Here is a 19,242-nt window from a genome sequence, read left to right as displayed (position 1 = left end):
TGTGGAACAGTGCTCTGAGGCTACCTGAATCTGACTTGACATAAAATCCACAGGGTAAACTTCAGATTATCCAAAGTGTAAACAAAAGTTAGAAAAGACTTCCTTCATTTCATCATCGAATGAAAAGCAGGGAGGATTCAAAGAAAGCTTTCAAACATCTCGAAGGAATTTTGCATCAAAAAGTGATCAATAATTGTTGGAAAAATGAACACGACTTAAATCAGAAAATATTTAGCAGCTAAAGAGCCAAATATTTCCAAATATTTAGTTGGTGGAGACCAAAACAGAGCTAAAAACAAAGAGGGTACTTTTCTGTATTTTTGCCTCTGTACACCACCACTTCAAACAATCAATATGTGACTGGAGTGTAGACTTACAGCTTTAACTCAAAGGTTTCCTTAGGTTCTCTTCTTATTTCTTGACAAATTCAGCTGATTTTTGAGCAAACTTTTGCGGGTGGAATGGTTGTATCGCACACGTTTTTATTGTCTTGAAATAACAAAAGTTGGGTCTACATGTTTGAATTTTTTGTTCACATGAAGTCAAAAGTACATTCAGGTTTAAATATACACGTACACTCATTTAAATCTTCTGACAAGCGGTGCTGAAGATTCCACAGTGTCTCATAATTTGACACAGCCAAGACCTATTAACTTCTGGTAAGTCACCATGATTGACTGCAAGTGGAAGATTCTCTTTGCTAGAATAAAAAGGATTTATTTAAAATAACTCCCTGGACCGACGTACACAAAGAGTAAGGTCAAGAAAAGTGATGATCTATAAAGGACAATTGTAGATTTATATAAGTAAGGAAGATCTTATGAAGCTATTTCTGAACAACTGCAGATACCAAAGTCATCAGTTCAAACATTTGTATATAAGTAAAAGTTACAAGTTGTTTAATTGTTTAACCACCTTTCCCAGGTCTGGAAGAAGATCCAAATTGTCACCCTCAGACGAGAGGAAATTGGGTAGAATGTTGAGGAACAGCCCAGGGACTACTAAGTCTCAAACCAGTCATGAACTGGAAACGGCTGAAATACCTCCATCCCTGTCCACAGCGAATTGAGCTTTAGCTCACCATAGACCAGTGGTTCCCAAACTTTTTTTACTAGGCCCCTTGTTAATGGCTACCAAAAGTATCTGATCGAGGTGCAACTCTCTAAGGGACATTTAACTAAATATTGGTGGAGATGTATGTATATATTTGAGCTTGAAAATGGTCCTCAGGGCCCTGAATCATTTACTTCTTTTTCTCTAATTGCACTAAATGACTTAACCACAGTAATAGGCAAGATGAAACCCTCATCATGCTCATTAGAGAAATTACCTCCCTTCGGGACTTTCAATAGCATTGGTCCATTGTTGCTGTCTATTATTAACAGTTCCCTGAAGCAAGGCTGTGTTTCCTTCAATATTAAACATGCTGAGGTAAATCCTTTACTAAAGAAATGTAATCTTGATCCCTGCGCTATTGGTAATTTTCACCATATTTTGTAATTTCCATTTGTCTGCAAATTATTGTAAAAATTGTAGAAAGTCAATTCAGAGCCTTATTATACAGATTGGAGATTTTGTATCCATTTTGTCTGGTTTTCAAAAGCAGTACTTCATTGAGACTATTCTTTTGAAGGTCTATAACATTCATCATATATCATTCGACTTGACCTCAGCACAGTCTTTGATACTGTTGACCATATGATTTTACTAAACAGGGTTATGGTTGGCTGGTATGTGACTTTCCATTAGACTGTTTTCCTTCATGTGTATCTGATAGGACTTTCTCTTTTAGGATAAACAAGTTCTTCTCTGACTTTGCCTCCATAATATGTGGAGTTCCACAAGGTTCAGTCCTGGGACCTTTATTATTTTCTTTCTACATTTTTCATTTGGCATTATTCAGTGTTTTTCTTACATTTCTATGCCAATGACATTCACTTGTATATGTCTTTAAGCTTCAGGTTTTCTACCTGAGTCCACTGTTTACCCGAATTAGGAACTGGCTCCCTGTCTTAAACACCAACAAAACTGAGACAATGATCCTGAATTTTTATCCTAAAATCAGTCAGGATCTTGCTTCTTTTTCATGCAACTGCTATGTCCAGCATTTGAGATATTAGCATAATATTTGGCGTTGATTCACATGTAAAATCTACTTCTCCTTTTCCTTCATGCAAGGAACTCAAGAAAGTTATTTGTGCATCTGTGTTATCGTGTTTATATTACTGTAGTGTTCAGTTAAACAATCTCTTTTAGCCCTTTTTCATTAGTACCTAGTTTCCATTAGATCTGCTCGAAGAATCTCGATGGGGCTTGACTCGTTTTCCATTACACTTAATGTGCGAGGGGTTGTTATAGCAATGCAGCTGAATGTCTTTGTTTTTCTATGTGACATGAACACCACAACATAGGAGGACATCATGGCGATGGTATACCTGCTGCTTGGTGTATGGCTTGTTGTCAGACTCGGGGATCACGGTGTTGTTTTTGTGCAGCCATTTCTCTTGTTTCCACATTTCAAAAATGTTGCTTTGATTTTTGTAAAGGAGATACTCTAGTGTAGCCACTGACTTGCCAATTGGTGTTATGCAGTCTGCTGACATCACATTTTCGGTTCATCTTGGAACTCTTGCCGAGTAGGTACTAAAAAAGTACCTGGTACCAGGTACTGCCACCTAATGGAAAATCCTGACAACTGTGTCGAGCCACACAGAGTTGACCTGAGCAGGTACTAGTGGAAAAGGGCCATTTGATATCTTCAAGTGATACAAAATGCAGTGGCTCTACTTGTACTTGCAAAGACTTTTACAAAGAACAAGTCTTTAATCAATGTTCCAAGATACTGGAACGTTCTCTCACTACAGCTGCGTTTAGCTGACTGTGTGAAATCTTAAATATCAGTTTAAAACTTTGGTGTTTAGCCATTTTTTTAGTGTAAGTTTTTTTATTGACTGAAACTGTTTTTAAAAGTACTCGTTCATGTCTGTCATTCCATGTCTTAACTTTATTTTGCATTGCTATTAAAGTACTTCATTTTTCTAATTTCTTTTATTCTCTTTTGTTGTATACCACTTGCAACAACGTGTCTATGAAAAGTGCTTTAATAATAAACTTTATGTACTCACTGTATGTACAGTAAGTAGATTATGTACAATTATTTGATCTCCTGCTGAATTTGCAAATTTGCAAACAAATAAACATGTCTCTAACTTTTATGGTAGTTTAATTTTAATGGAACGAGACCGCATAAAACAAATAAAAGAATTAAAGATGTATGCTTAGTAATTATTCCACCCTTGAAAAGGATTAGTTCAAAAAATTTAAAAAAAAACATTCATGCCCATGATAAAGTTTTGACCACAACTGCATAAAAATGGCTCTAATTTCTAGTCATTATATATACAATCATCTCACCTGTGGAAAACTAGAACTTTAAAGTGTCATATACAGAAACACACATAAACATGCACGGAGCCTTGGCACCAGTCTGTCAACTGTCATGTTGTCAAAGCAGCTGTGTGGAATCAGCACTGCAGGCTTAAAAATCCACCCTGCAATTGCGTTCATCTAATTAATGAGGAGTTAAGTCTGATAGGGAGACTTGGTGTGCAGGGACGTTGATATAGCACGCCGATTTACCCCCCATCACCGACTATCATGAACATGCCTGCAAACCATGTTCGCACAGCAGCCCGCCTCACCGCATGCTCAAAAAGAAACCATGAAAGAAGGTCAGAGAACCCACTGAGAAGAGTTTTAACACGATTAGCATCTAAGAGATGGATTTTATCTGTCCCATATCTAATGAATGGGTAGCGGGCACATGCCTCCATCTTTTTTTTTTTTTCATGTAACATTAAGTTTCATGGTTCGAACAATGAATAAAAAAGAATTTACTTTTTATGCATGCTGTGAAAGAGATGTTTAAGGCATTTTGTAATATTTATTATCTTTAGTCTCTCTAAAACTCTAAAACCAAGCACAGACAGGGCCTCGCTGTTTGCTCCAGCTTTGATCCTCTCTGAGCCGTTTCTTTGTTTCCTCTGTAAGTTGTGAACTCCATCGGGTAAAGGATGTATTCAGTGTGATGCATTTAAGGTTCAGTGCTCCAATATCCCCTCCAACCATCTCCTCATCTGTGTCATGTCAGTGTTATCAATGCACTTGAGGTCTTGTACTGCAAGAGAAAGAAGTCAAGATGTTTAGCTTCCCTGCCTCTCTTCCCCTGTGTTTGCTGGTATATATCTGCTTGAGGTTATACACCAGTCAACCAGAGCATTAAATGGCAACTGTACTCTTTAACAGCAGCAGCCAACTTCACCCCATACATCACAAAAATTGCCCGGGAACCAACTCCCAAAACACAAAAAAGAGCCCAAGGTGTTGATCCAGCTTCCAAAATTCCCTATATCTCGATCCAATTAGTATCCAAGCGATGCACAAAAGGGGCCGATAAGTGCACGCATGTGTGCTACCATCAGAAAAAAAATAACCGATGCTCACCCAAGACACAAGTGTTGATTTTTTTTAACACTCTGCATCAGACTTATAGTGAACATATGACAGCAGAAAAATGGAGGCTAAGCAGATAGAAAAAAGAGAGAGTGTAAACTTGACTTATGTGCGTAAGTAAGCTGTGAATTTCCCAGTCACAGCAAGACAGCGAGAGTGGGAGAAAGCACAGGAAGAATGGGTAGGTGGCTAGGGTGGTGTTATACATAAGAAAAGGGCATGTAGAAGTAATGTGGGAGTAAAAGAGTTTGAGGCAGAGATGGTGAGAGATAAGAAGGGAGCAGGGTTGAATAAATCAATAGTGCATGGCTGTGGAATGAAGGGCCGTTTGCTGCCAGCATGTGGTTGACACCTCACTGGGGTGCTGTTGCTGGGACGATGCTCATCCTCTCTTCATGACTCTGACACCACTCTGAACCACCACTTCCTCCTCCTTCACTAACACATACACTGCTCCTCCGGATACGCTCCTTCATCCCTGCTTCCTGAGATCACTGCAGGTTTTCCCACACTTCCTTTGTTTGTCTAACGGATTACCCTATATAGAGAGCTGTAAGAAGAAACTGCATCGTTTAAAGCCCCTGGGTGTTGTTCACCCACAGTGTGCCTCATCATGTGTTGCAGTAGTCAGAAGGGAAGTGAGCAATAGTTTTAAAGTTTAGTAAAAAAAATTAATCCCACCCTCTCACAGAAACTGGGATTTAAATGAAATGATGGCTTCCTATCCATTTTTTCACATTATATTTAGTGGTAATGCAACACTCCACAATTCCTGAATAGAATGAACTAATGGGATACTTCCATATTTGGTTCCACCCAAAAATTTCCAAAGAACAACAACAAGATATCAGCCAGTCATGTTACCTGTTGCTCTAATATATCTTCACAGAAGTCATGCCTTCTAAAAATGTTCAACAATTCAGGCATCTTATTAATGTATCCATCCATTTGCTTCCGCTTATCCTTTTCAGGGCTGCAGGGGGAACTCGAGCCTATGCCAGCTGTCATAGGGCGAGAGGCGGGGTACACCCTGGACAGATCGCCAGTCTGTTGCAGGGCTAACACACAAAGACAGACAGCCATTCACACTCACATTCACTCCTATGGGCAATTTGGATTGATCAATTAACCTATCCCCACTAATTGCATGTCTTTGGACTGTGGGAGGAAGCCGGAGTACCTGGGGAGAACCCACGCAAAAGATGCAAACTCCACACAGAAAGACCCCAGCCTGAATTGAACTCAGGACCTTCTTGTGGTGCAACGACAGTGCTAACCACCATGCCGCCGTGCTGCCCTACATGGTGGGGAGCATCACATGTCTGTGTGTTGAAGTATCCTTGGAAAAGATAGTGAACCTTGTAGTGGAAAATCCTTTGAGTGCTCAGTAGACAAGTGGGGTGACCGTGGCTCAGGGGGTTGGGAAGCGTATCTGTAACCGGAAGGTCGCCGGTTTGATCCCCGGGCTCTCTGTCCTGGTCGTTGTGTCCTTGGGCAAGACACTTTACCCTACCGCCTACTGGTGTTGGCCGGAGGGGCCAATGGCGCGATATGGCAGCCTCGCCTCTGTCAGTCTGCCCCAGGGCAGCTGTGGCTACAACTGTAGCTGCCTCCACCAGTGTGTGAATGTGAGAGTGAATGAATAGTGGCATTGTAAAGCGCTTTGGGTGCCTTGAAAAGCGCTATATAAATCCAATCTATTATTATTATTATTATTATTAGTGCTTTATAAGTACTAGTTTGTGTCTGCACCCAACTGTCAATCAAGGAGGCCACAATCGCAAGAAGGGTAAACCTTTCTAATTAAAACAACAACAAAAAAAAGTGAAAATTTTAAAATACCTATTGTGACAAAACCACATCTGTACCAGGCTGGGAAAGTACTTGTTTCCACTGCAAAATTGGGTATTTTAACAGGGTAGTCTATGTGGACTGACTTGCTTGTGGAGACTAAACTGATCACTCAAACACCTGCTGCTTTCAGCACTCTTTTTAATACCTACAGATTACTGCTTGATTGCAACAGTTAATTTAATATCTCAAACTGACGGCAGACATAAGGACAGTATGCATTCAGTTAAATGAAAACTGCCCACCAAAGCCACAATTTACCAGTATCTAGGTTTACTTTTGTGTTGTGTGACCTATTGTAGATTTGAGTTAAAAAAAATCCCACTCACCCTATATTCCTCATACTCTGTATGTCTGTACTTTACACTGGGTAATGATATCACAAAATTGCATTTCTGGGCTTTTGGAACATTTTCCAAATATCCAAAGAATAATTGACTTTATAATTGGTTTGCACTACGGAGGTTAAATAATCATATGTCTTTTCTTCCTTAATGAACCAAATCCATCAAATTTAATGAAAGATTTATTTTACCTACTTTGGGATGCTTTGTGAGGAAAAATGTACTGACTGTTTTTCAGTGACTGCTTGGAAGAAAAACCCTTTTCGGGCACGTATGCATCAGGAGGGGAATTTAGAAGTCTTAGAAACATTTTTAAACATCCACGCAGATATGTTTTTATTGTGAACGTGATCCGACCCCGATCCGAACCAACTACCAGGTGTATGTTACAAGTTTGAGCTAAAAAACATCCCGTAACAGCGTCTGCTTTGTATTCTCAATGCAAGAAGGTACTATGGATGTGCAAAGGGATGTGCAGGAAGGCAGCTAGCCGTACAATGAATGCAAACTCTCTGTTTTCTTACACACCACCTTCTTATATTTACTTTTGTTGCTCCTGCTCCAGACACATCTGGCCAATAAGCAGGCTGAACACTCTTACGTGGCTTTTAGTGATGTAATTTGAGCCACTTGGATTTATTCATGTGTAAAAAAAACCAAAACAAAACAAACCACGGGGAAAAGCTACAAGTTTACAAACTCATTAATGCCTTTGGAGCAGATTAAATGAATTATAGGTGGGAAAAAGTCCTTAGATCACTCCCAGGAATTCCCTTTATAACCATTTCCAATGGCGCGTTTGGCATTATCACCTGCATTGTGTCAACTTAGGGAAGGATAACTGTGAGGGATCCAATCCTGCAACTAGTATATGTACCATGAGCAAGCCCAGCATGCCACAGTTCAGGTCCTCTGTTCTCAGTGTTCCTCTTGAGGCCTTTCAGGACATTCAGTAAAACTGAGTTTGGCAGTCCGACTGTAGAATTTGAATCTAAAGTTCAGAAATCTGTGATGCCCCCGATCCTAACCTTCTAACCTTCTTCAGGATTGGTAACTTTGGGCTCTTTTACTGCTGTTTGGTCTCTGGGTCACAGCTGGACACCAGGCACTTATCACCAGTTACGATCCTCGAAGGTCGGGTCAGATTGAAACTGATATTTGCAGAAGTTGGAGGTATGTAACAGTCTTTAGAACTTGACCTCCAGGGAGTGATCTGAAAATAGCACCAGCACTCGAACTGGTTTAGACCTGTGCAAGGATATGACCTTGAAGGGAACAGTGGTAAAAACATTAAGTCAGATAATGTTAAAATATTATATGTAATATGCAAATCTTCTGAATAATTGCTAAGGTGCCATAGTGAAGCTCAGATTTTGAGAGTCATGCAAATGCTTGACTGGTAGAGGCTGTCTTTCACTTTTATTTTTGGTTACAAGGTATTATGTTGCTGAGTGACGGTAGCACTGGCTAGCCATGGCACACAGCAGTGTACATACCAAACACAATAACTCGGATTCACAACGACAGTCAATTGACAGTTAATTCCACATAGAAAGGCCCAAGACTGGATTTGAACCCAGGGCCTTCTTCCTGCGACCTTCTTGCAGAGCAAAACACTGCGCCACCATGCCGGCTGCTTTATCATCTGATAATAATGTGAGTGTGTTCTGTAGCTGTTCTGCATATTAACATCCCTTTATAAGAACATTACAAAAGCTTTAGAGTTACAAATTCTCCTTGCCTTTATACAAGCTTCTCCTCTGAGACTATTTGACAACACAGTGCTGCCAGCTGACATCTAACTCGCTAATGAGTAAGAGTGAACTTTTCAAGCACTTGTTATTGAAAACGTCCATGAAGGAGCAACATTGATCCATATTTGGCCACTTTCCATCAATGCAAGGCAGACAATTTAATGCCAAGGCTGCCAACCAACAAATGCCACTGTGCAAATTGTTACATGTTAAGTAACATAATACCTCAGATTCTCAGGATTGGAAGATTGAAATTTCCCTTTGTGACCAGTCACACAGGCATGGAGACTGGTTAGTGACTGCCTGGTAACAGCCAGTAAATAGGAAAAAAATAAGCGTTACTCCACCAGCCTTACTCCCCAAGGTTGCTTGCAGTCACTAGGTAAATTTGGTCACAAAAATGCAAACAAGGTTTCACCAAAAAATCCTCCCTGTAATTGCTTCGGTAGCAGATTGTATTGAAGATGCCCAAATTGCCTGCAAACACAACAAGTGGATATTATACATGGTTATGCTCAGGATATGTCAGCCCATTTCTACTTGAAATGCCTTTTGGTTAAACTTTCAGCAAGGAATTTGCATTTGCACTGTTACATTTTTATATAGCTTTAATGCACATAAATAACAGCTGCATGTTTAAGTGAAAATAAATGGATGGGGGTTTTTGCGCTAGTAAAGTTGTGGAGTTGTATTTTGTCTCGCACCAATTATATCGTCAGTTATATAGTTATCGCAAATTTTCAAATATATGTCGTGATAAATATTTTTGGCCATATTGCCCTGCTCTAATACTGACCACTGCAGACCGGGAACACCCCACAAGAGCTGGAGATTTGGAGATGCTCTGACCCAGTCGTCTAGCCATCACAGTTTGGCTCTCATCAGACTTGCTCAAATCCTCATGCTTGTCCATTTTTCCTGCTTCTAACAAATCAACTTTCAGGGCAAAATGTTCACTTTCTCCCTAATATATCCCACCCACTAACAGGTGCTGTGATTAAGAGATAATCAGTGTTATTCACGTCATCTGTCAGTGGGCATTATGTCACGTCTGATTGGTGTAGTTGTTACCACAGTCGGGTTCATAGTCAGTACTGGTATCAAGGGCAAAAGTCCTAATTCACACACTCAAAGGCTTTTTCATTAGATGGGTATTCACAAGGTTACATCATTACTGCCCCTTGCAATCAGGCAGACAGCAGGACCAATCAAGGATTACGTCACCAATGTGGATCAATAGCTTGCTGCTCTTTAGCACTGTCACTACAGGTGATTGGTTTCCAGTCACGGGACAAGGCAAAATTTTATTATTGGTATTGTTATTTCGCTACAATTTGGATAGTTAAAATATTTCTTAACTATGGGGAGTTGTACCTGTGGTTTTCCTCAGGTCCACAGCTAGAACAACCTTTTACTTTAATCAGAAATTCTGCTTTGATGTGGCCTTCCTTATGCAGAGATAATGAGTTAATCCCTGTGATAGGGAAATTGAGTGGGATTGCTAATTATGCAGTTAATGCTGTGGAAAGAATTGGGGAGATAAGAAATTGAACAGCAACGCTCCCCAGGTGAGACGCAGGTGGGTATGCACATCTGTAACTGCTCGTCCATGTGGGAAAACACATGTGCTTTTGTGCGTGTGTGTTAGAAGGTTGCAGCACACGCATGAACGTACATGCGGGCCAATATCCATACACGTGTGTGCATCTTTTATGTACATTTGCCATCAGTGGGAAGTAAAGAGTCATTATGAAACAGATGCTCCACAGGCCCTCTGCGAGCTGTACTTAATACGTCTTACGGAAACTCATCAGTGGGTCTCCGCAGTCCCACATAAACACACACATAGCCACTCAGTTTACGGTAATATTGCACATTTTAAAACTTCAAATTCATATTCACATCCAGTTTTAGTTACAAAAAAGTCCTTCTGTGACAGCCCCAAAAAAGAAAAGAGGAAATAAATAATGATGTGTTTCTGCATACATTCTCCATTTCTTCTTTTAAGTTCCTTTAGGTCACAGTAGCACTATTAAATTTAGAAGTAATTGCTATTTTCATTATGGATTAATCTGCCATTCATTACATGGCAAATTACTTGTGAGATTCATTGTTTAGCCTACAAAATGTCAGACAATGTTGCTCAGAAGTTAGAAGGCCCCAACTCAAGCTCTTTAAACTGTTTTCTCTGAGCAAGGGTCAGAACCCCAAATGCGTTCCACTCGACAATAGCTGACAAAGTTTGGTAAATGCAATGTTTGTTGACACTGGCTTGTTTCTGTTTTCTGACTGATGCTCTCAACACCTACATTGCTGTTATTAATGCAACATCGTTTCTTCCTTTCACACTCATCAACACTTACGCCAATTAACTACTTTCCCATTCTGTTGGGTACCCTGAGCGAACCCTTCTTCAGCAGCCCAATTTACCCACCCCTCTGTCCTTCCCTCCTTCACCCGCCCACACCAGATGGCGAAGGGATAGATCCATCATCGCTTGTGAGGAGTGTCACGTCCACTGCCCATTTCAGCGTAACGCAGTGCCTCTGGGCGTGTTCGTGCCAGCCCCCGTGCCAGGGTTCGCAGGCATGTCAGCTGTTGCACCTCGAACGTGCCGCAGCTGCAGATGCTACTCATTTGCAGGTTAATGTATTTTGGGGGAGAGCTGTGTCAGAGCGCCCGTGAGTGAAGCGAGCCAGCCATCCAATTAGAGCAGAACAGATTAGGGGAGCTTTTTACATTGCAAAGTAAGAGCGACGAGCCTCTGGTGGCTCAACATGTAAAAGCGTGGTTCAGAGTTAGGCCGGAGAAGCAATTTCCCACCGTGAAAATCTTGTTGTTGTTCTTTGTGGTGGTCCGTCTCTGGCAGGCATATTGAGACACCGTGGACACGGGTGTGGGTGTTGTAGCTTCTGGCGATGCAGCCAAGGTGTCCTGTGTGCAAAAGAAAATAACCGGAGAAGCATGAACCAAACACGCACTGTCATAAAGTGCGTTAATTTCTCAGCCCAAATTGTTGACAGGCTAAATGTGTAAATGTGTGTGAGGCTATTCCTGACGAGCGCAGAGCCATGAGTTCAAATTGAATTACATAAAAACGTAGCCATTTGCCTTGGAGAAGTTATTTTTATGACTGTGTCTCCAGGGCAACAGGCTAATGACACTCATCTCACAGTCTGGTGGCATCCAAATCCATTATGCTGCCTAACCCGTGGCATTACAAATCTGCTTGCCATCATCCAATTTGCCTCCTGTAAATTGCCTTTTCATTCTATAAGAAATGGTTTCCCATTTGTAATATATGTGTCAAAAGGATTACCAATGTAATATTAATATTCTTGGAGACAATTAGACATCACAAAAAGGGAACATTGTGTCCATAAAATTGCCTGTGGATTTGGCAGGAGAGTGACACAGAGAGGGGAGGAAGAGGAGGAAGAGAAAGATGGAGGAGATTGTCACCACAGAGCGTTGACTGGTACCGATGCTGCAGGAGGAACAGTGGCGTCTTGAACAGATAATGAAAAGGAGTAGTACCTCTCACACTCTTGGGCTGCATCAACAGCTAAGGGATTTTTTTTTTTTTAAAAACGTTCATCATTTATTCTCTGCCAGGAGCCTTTCCTGTTCTCCAAAAAAAAAAAAAAATTGAATAACTTTGAATATATTTCACGGTGAAAATTTTCTGCCAATCAAAAGTGAAACTCTCTAACTGTTTTCCTTCTAAATACAACACGGGTGTTCTTCATCACTTTTCCACCTCAGCTGCAGCTCGTTTAATCCAATATGAGACTGTGGGTCCATGGAGACCCAAAAAAAAAAAAAAAGCGGCTGTGCATCAGCATGCAGAGGTTGGTTCCCCCCCTCCCATCTGGGCTCGGTTATTACACAGGCCTTTAACTGTGTGGAAGTTAAAGCTCACACACTGATCTCAGAGGCGCCGTATCCCCTCCTGGCTTTCTCTCCAGCGTTTTCTCCACCTTTGCTGTGTGGCTTTAGATGTTACTAAACTAATGTGTGCAGTCTGCACACTGGGGCCTCATTTCTTCGCACACCATCTTCGCACACGGTCAGATGAGGCCACTTGGGTGAGTTAATAAAAGCCACTTGATCCAACGTGCACCACAAAGGTCACAGAGGTCGTACCTCATAAGGGAAACTGCTTGGCCTTTTGCGCACACGCTAACCCACAAACATCATCCCCAGCCCACCTATCTCCTAAGCATGAAGGCAGACACACGTTCACAATCTCCCTAGCACCTGCTTCCACTTTTATTCCTTTTGAAGCAAACTATCCTCACATCTTACCACATCTCCACTCAAACACACTAAACAGCTTCTCTGCGAGCCAGGAAGTAATAGAAAATATTACATTTCAATGGGCTCAATACTTAAAATTCCTCCCTGACTTGCTGCAGAATATTTATGATAGCGAAAAACACATTGCATCTTCAGACTATCATGACGAGCCGCAGGCAAATGTGCCCAAGAAGTAGCCTGTTTGGGGAATATTTTATCTCCTCCTGGTAGCTCCTTAAATGGATTTATCACTCATAAAAAATAATCTACTGGAAGCACCACACGCATAAATGCCACTGCGCGTTAACTCGTTTGCTTCAGAGAGGAGCTGCATCACAAAACAAGCAAGAGGAACGGGGCCTCGCCGGTTACCTGGGGAGATGGGTCAATAAATGTCAGCGTGGCATCATTAGCCTCGTCTCCTAATGACGCAGCAAGACAAGAGTCGTGCCATTGATGCGCCACGCTTACGTGGGCCCCGAGGAAACACTGCCACAGCAGTCTCTCACGTGGAGGCACAAACACGGCAGATTTCATTGTGACCATTAAGGCCGTCACAGGCTGTTAGGAGAAAGCATAGATGGAGCCTGGCAAACTGGCAGAACTTGACTGTGGGGGGTTTTTTTTCGCTTTGTTTTGTTTTTTACCCCTCCTGCTCCACGGTGGAAGAAAAAGAAGACAGCATATTTCTTTATTTTGGATACATATGCCGCCAAGCTCTCGTAGAGCCATTCACAGGGGGAAAATATGTGCGTCTGTGAGCATGTGTATGTGTCTGTGTTAGTGGGCTGCTCTGAGCCCTGACATCCAGCTGATGGGTTCATTTGACACTCCTACGCAATATGGAGGATGTTTCTCTTGCTATCAGCGAGGTGAAGTGCAGTAATATGAGCAGAGACAGAGGGAGAGTTAGTGTCCTTTTTATATGAGCTCCCTGTTAGGGGGTTGACGTTATAGATTTGCAGTGGCAGGAAAAACCTAAATGCAATATATCCAATGTATACCTTCACAATATGAGTGTATTTCTTTTCTTTTTTTTTCAATGTATCACATTAGTCCACACACAAATCTTTTTTACGCACAAACAAATTCTTTTTACACATACAAATCCTGATTTACAAGTACAAAGCTGATTTGCAAGTACAAAATATTTATGGCCACATTTTGAGCCCATACAACGGACCGGCAACGCATTTCAACGGACCAGTAACCCATGGCAACGCATGGCAATGCATGGCAACGCATGGCAACGCATGGCAATGGACCGGTAACCCATGGCAACCCATGGCAACGCATGGTAACGCATGGCAACGCATGGCAACGGACCGGTAACCCATGGCAACGCATGGCAACGGACCGGTAACCCATGGCAATGCATGGCAACGGACCGGTAACCCATGGCAACGCATGGCAATGCATGGCAACAGACCGGTAACCCATGGCAACGGACCGGTAACCCATGGCAACGGACCGGCAACGGACCGGCAACGCATGGCAACGGACCGGTAACCCATGGCAACCCATGGCAACGCATGGCAACGGACCGGTAACCCATGGCAACGCATGGCAACGGACCGGCAATGGACCGGCAATGGACCGGCAACGCATGGCAATGCATGGCAACACACGGCAACGGACCGGTAAGTTGTTTTTCAGTACGTAATCATATCCGGTTTTGTTTGTAGTGCCATCTAGTGCTAAACACTTATTAGCCATTGTGCCTGATTTGCAACACACAAACCTGTATAAGGTGTCTGGTCTCCACAGCAACAGGTTTCCCCTCTCTCATGCTGTCAGTGAACCAGCTGATGTCCAAAACGTGCATGACGGGCAGATTCTTCACAGGCCCTCCTTTTAGCCACGCCCAAAGAGATGAGGCCTGGCTATCCTCCGACACCACGTGAGTCACCACATCGCTGTGGGGAAGTGGAAAAAGAGCCGTTTCAGAGCACGTTTGGCAAATTCTATACAGCGAATGCCGGAATAATATATATATATATATATATATATATATATATATATATATATATATATATATATATATATATTTCTGCTCCAAGAATATTCATATTCTCATTTCAGAGACCTTAAAATCTATTGCTTTTTTTTTTTTATTGCAATTGATAAAAAAAAAAATGCTACGGTTTGCCCGGGTTGGTTGAAAATAGTATAATGGTGGTGGTGAGAACGAAACACCACAGAACCAAAAGAAACATTTAAAACAAGCTAAAATGCTGAGAGGAACTGCAGAAATCCTGTTATTACATGCAGAAATGCAAACTGTGTCAAAATCTAAGCAGCCTCTTGTGTTTAGGGTTATTATAGTGAAGTAACACTTAACTCAAGACTAAAAATGTAAAATGGGTTTTTAAAACTAATAAACTGTTGGATCCTGTGTAGTATTTTTCTGTAGATCAGGTCATCAAACATATCATATTAGCAAAAGCCAAAACTAACACTGAACTAATAAAAACTCAACTAAAACTGAACAATAAGCACTAAACTGAAATAGACAAACTAGAACTGAACTGACCTGAACAACTTTTTTCACATTTTTGAAGTGGAAACACTACTTTGTGAATTTTTGGACATGGAAATCACAGATTAACTCAAGATGTGATACTAACACAACACGCTACTTTTGCCCCTCTGAGTTTCTTCTCCTTCACTAAAGGTTAGCTTAGCATCACATTCAATTGTTAAGCACCACCACAGGTTTAATGAAGTCGTGACTCTGGTAAGTTAAATATAAAATATAACATAAATACCTTGCAACAATAGTTTAACTGCAGAATGGCATGGACACTCTGCAACTTTTCTTTTATACTGGAATACAACCAGAATACAACCAACGAATTGCCTATTACAAAGAAGCACATCGCACCAGTGCAGATTGCCTCAGACTGATTGCAACATGATTACAATCTGCCTCTCTGTTTAAAAACCGAATAGCTGTTATTTGGAAACCTTTGCCAATCTGTCTGAGAGTGGTTGCAGTGTGTTCAAATAACAGGCAGCTGTTTGGAGAAAGGTTGCCTCCCACCAGGTGACCTTTGCAACACTTTAAACCAGGGGTGTCAAACTCCGGTGCTTGAGGGCCAGCATCCTGCCTGTTTTTGAGATATCCCTAATTTGCATGTTATCCAAATTTGACCAAGAACCAGTGACATATCATCTTTCATGAATTTTAGCTAATCTTTGACAAACATTTTCTAACCACAAACAACAACAAAAATCACAAAAGCAAATGTCAAAACTGAACGACACGGGAGCTTTCTGGGACTTTTTATGGATTAGTAGGATTGCTTCACGGGATGCCTTCATCTTATTTGATCGAAAGGTTTCCTTCGCTGCTTGTCTTAACAAAAAAATGTTCACGTCTAGGACTCGGCAGCTTTTAGAAAGAGCAAGGGGTGCAAGCGAAGCTTTTGAAATGCAGCTCAGATGTCAGCATTGCAGTCTAACTTGTGTCATTCTGGGATCGACACTGGGTAAACAACAATCACCACAGACCCCCAGTGCCTCTCTCGATTGTTTGATAGCTGAACTCATTCAGCCAGTGCATCTCCACCGAGACCATCTCAACAGGCTTTTTATCAAGGCCTCCTCCCCTGTGCTTCCTGCCTCAGAATATACAACCAAACCCAATCAGGCTGCCCAGCTGTGCATAATCACACTCAGCATGCTCCTCCTCTTCTTCTTCTCTCTTAGCATGGATAAAACGGTGGAAAGACTCCTTATGGGAGGTCCCAGCAGAGCTCAGACTGAAGCCTAATTGGTCAAATCACTGGCAGTCTGGCCACTGATTGTTAGTGTTTTGCAGAAAAATCCTCCTTGTCCTCAGTGCAAAGACATGCTGAAGGAGCTTCTCAAACAGACACATTTGAGCGGCACAACTATGATCTCCAAAGGCTCAACGTGAATGATTGTCTAACCACAGTCATCAATATTTGGCTCTTGGGTTGCTTTCTCTCAAAAATCAAAGTGGTTTGAATTGTCTATTTGGACCGAGACTTAAGATTATGAAGAAAAAAAAACACTCTTTTCCTTCAAACTATGTTTGTATATCCCCAAAATTCAGACCCTTATCTTAATATGTAGCTGAACAGAATGTGAAATGGCAGATTGACATGCAAATGAGCAAGAAAGCAAAGCCAGAACCAGACTGTTCTTCCCTGAATCACTGGGACTCTGAGCTCAGACACAAGGACAGGCCAAAGTCAATGGGCTTTGATATGGAGAACTCTCTTGAGTCATCTTTGTGCCCAGTTCCTGTCAGCAGCTTCCCTCTGTCCTTTCCAAAAGTGAAAACAAGCTAATCAAAGACTGCGAATGCCCGGAACAGACTTTTACACCACAGTGAGGTTTTTGTTTGCATATACATGATCAGTAGTGCAATATATTTTCATTATAATGATAAAATAAATGCATCAAAGAGATAAGCTGTGGACTTGGCTAATTTGATTTAGAGTTTTATCTAACTTGTTTGTTGATAAGAAGCCTAAATAAGCTTTTTAAAATACAAACTGTTATTTTTAACTGAATGAACAGAGGCGTAGTTATGGAGCAGGTCTCTGTACCCACCTAAAAGGAACTATCTGTAATAAAATCTGAAAATAGTCTTGGAGTTCACCATTACACCATTACGGTGTTTGCTTTGTCCATCCAAAAGTCCAAATATCTTAATTATGATCGCTACTGGAAGGAAAATAATTTTTCTTTTATTAATCCACATTTAAAAAGCTGGAGCTCTGAAAGGTTAGTCTTAAATAAAGTATAAATAGATTAGATCAGTGCACTGTATTCCCTGTGGGACCCTGACGCCATGAGAATGGTGTCAACCTTTAAATGTAGGAAATGCACATGAGGAGAGGAAGCTATAAGAGGAAGATATTTTTATAGTACTTTTCAAGCAATGGCAGTTGTTCGAGGCTCTTTGCCTAGTCTGTCTCTGATGGCGAAATGGCCTGAAAATGTCAGCTGACAATATAGTAACCATCCAAAACACAGTGCTCAGTAATATAGTAACTGCAGGGCATCAATCCAACTTATTTATTCAAGAACTATTTGTTGCAAATCTACAATGCAATACAATAACTTTATTTATAGAGCACATTTAAAAACCAACGGTAGATCTAGGTGTGACCTACTCTTAAAACAAAAACTAGTGAAAAATGTTAAATGTATTGCTAAAGTAACTCCTGCCATCACTCCAAATAACTGACAACTTTTTTTATATAAATAAAAATATCTCTTATTGAAATAAAAGCTGGAGAGAAGCATAGTAATTGACCAAGCCATGACTTCCAAAGTGCATTTCAAGAACACACGATACAGTATATGTAGTTGTATGACAATAACTTTTAAAAAGAGACTACACTCAACCCAGCTGCCATCACCACCTCCATGCTCCTCGATTCATTTATGTCCATATCTTTTTGGATGTTGACACAACTTTTGTAGTTTTGACACAAGGAGGAGAGAGAAAGACTGGGAAGCACTGCAAAACTGTAGTATAGCCGCAGAATTCCTCCTGCTACCTTGTATCAGCAGCCACATCATCAAGAAACACTAGAGATCCAGTTCCACATGCTAGTCGTACATGCCCTTTCTATACCCTTACCATTTTTAACAGATAATGTGGTATGCTTCAGATCATGAGACGTTTCTCTCCTTTTCCATACCTTTCTCCTTTTCCATTTTTGGTAAATCTCAGTTGCAACTGCCAAAACCATTGTCCAATTACTTTTGAGCCTATGAAAGTGGCGGTAAGTCTTAAACAGCACTGCTAATATAGCGCTTTTGTTGCCCGAAGTTAAAAATTCTCAAATTCAATTGCATACAAATTGTTTGATTTAAAATCCAGTGTGGTAGTGTACAGTGAAAACAAATAAATGAATAAATGTGTTAGTGTCCACAAAAAAAGTAACAAAAAGAATGTGATGGTAGCCTGCGAAGTGATTGCTAGCTTGCTAGCTTGACGTGGGTGTCGAGGTAAGGCTTTCATTGGGAATGAAGGTTCAGTGGGAGGGAATAGTTAGTAGTGGAACTCGGGTAACATATGTTAGAATACGAGCATACGATAAATATTGATGCATATTGAGCTAAATGTTTTTAATTCTCTGCCACTGATTTTTGTTTTACTTTCGTCGTGTAGTATATGTGGGGTAACGAGAAGCGATTAACACCTCACGACCAGCTCCCGATCATGAATCGCTCGTGAAGGTGTCACCACAGGCGCTCACACTGCTCACGCGCAAACACGTAAACGTCGGTGAAAAAGACGGAGCAGCACAGCAGTGCAGCGTGTGATCTGGACACAAGCGATGGAGGCACAACTTGTAGAACTTCGAAAAGGCTCGGATGAGCTTTCCAATGTGGCCTCAAAAAATGATCACGACCACAACAACCGTGAAAATAGTTGGATTTACATTGCTGCTCAATCACAGCTGCCTGATCAATGTTTTTCATTAGCAATTTAG

At 41.2% G+C, this 19,242-nt stretch overlaps 1 protein-coding gene across 1 annotated transcript in view; it reads right to left on the bottom strand.

The window, feature by feature from the left end:
• dntt (deoxynucleotidyltransferase, terminal) overlaps positions 1-19,242 on the bottom strand; it is a 114,661-nt gene that overhangs the window by 92,736 nt on the left and 2,683 nt on the right. The window contains exons 2-3 of the mRNA XM_085478347.1: positions 14,502-14,676; positions 11,285-11,395 (exon numbers count right to left, since the gene is read on the bottom strand). Coding sequence (XP_085334473.1) covers positions 11,285-11,395; positions 14,502-14,676 — 286 coding nt within the window. The remainder of the gene's footprint in view (positions 1-11,284; positions 11,396-14,501; positions 14,677-19,242) is intronic.

Source organism: Copadichromis virginalis, linkage group LG13 (assembly GCF_057382275.1).
Source record: "Copadichromis virginalis isolate Kocher_CV1m ecotype Utaka linkage group LG13, C_Virginalis_male_GT1.1, whole genome shotgun sequence".
Taxonomy (NCBI): domain Eukaryota; kingdom Metazoa; phylum Chordata; class Actinopteri; order Cichliformes; family Cichlidae; genus Copadichromis; species Copadichromis virginalis.
This window is presented reverse-complemented; position numbering and strand designations above follow the sequence as displayed.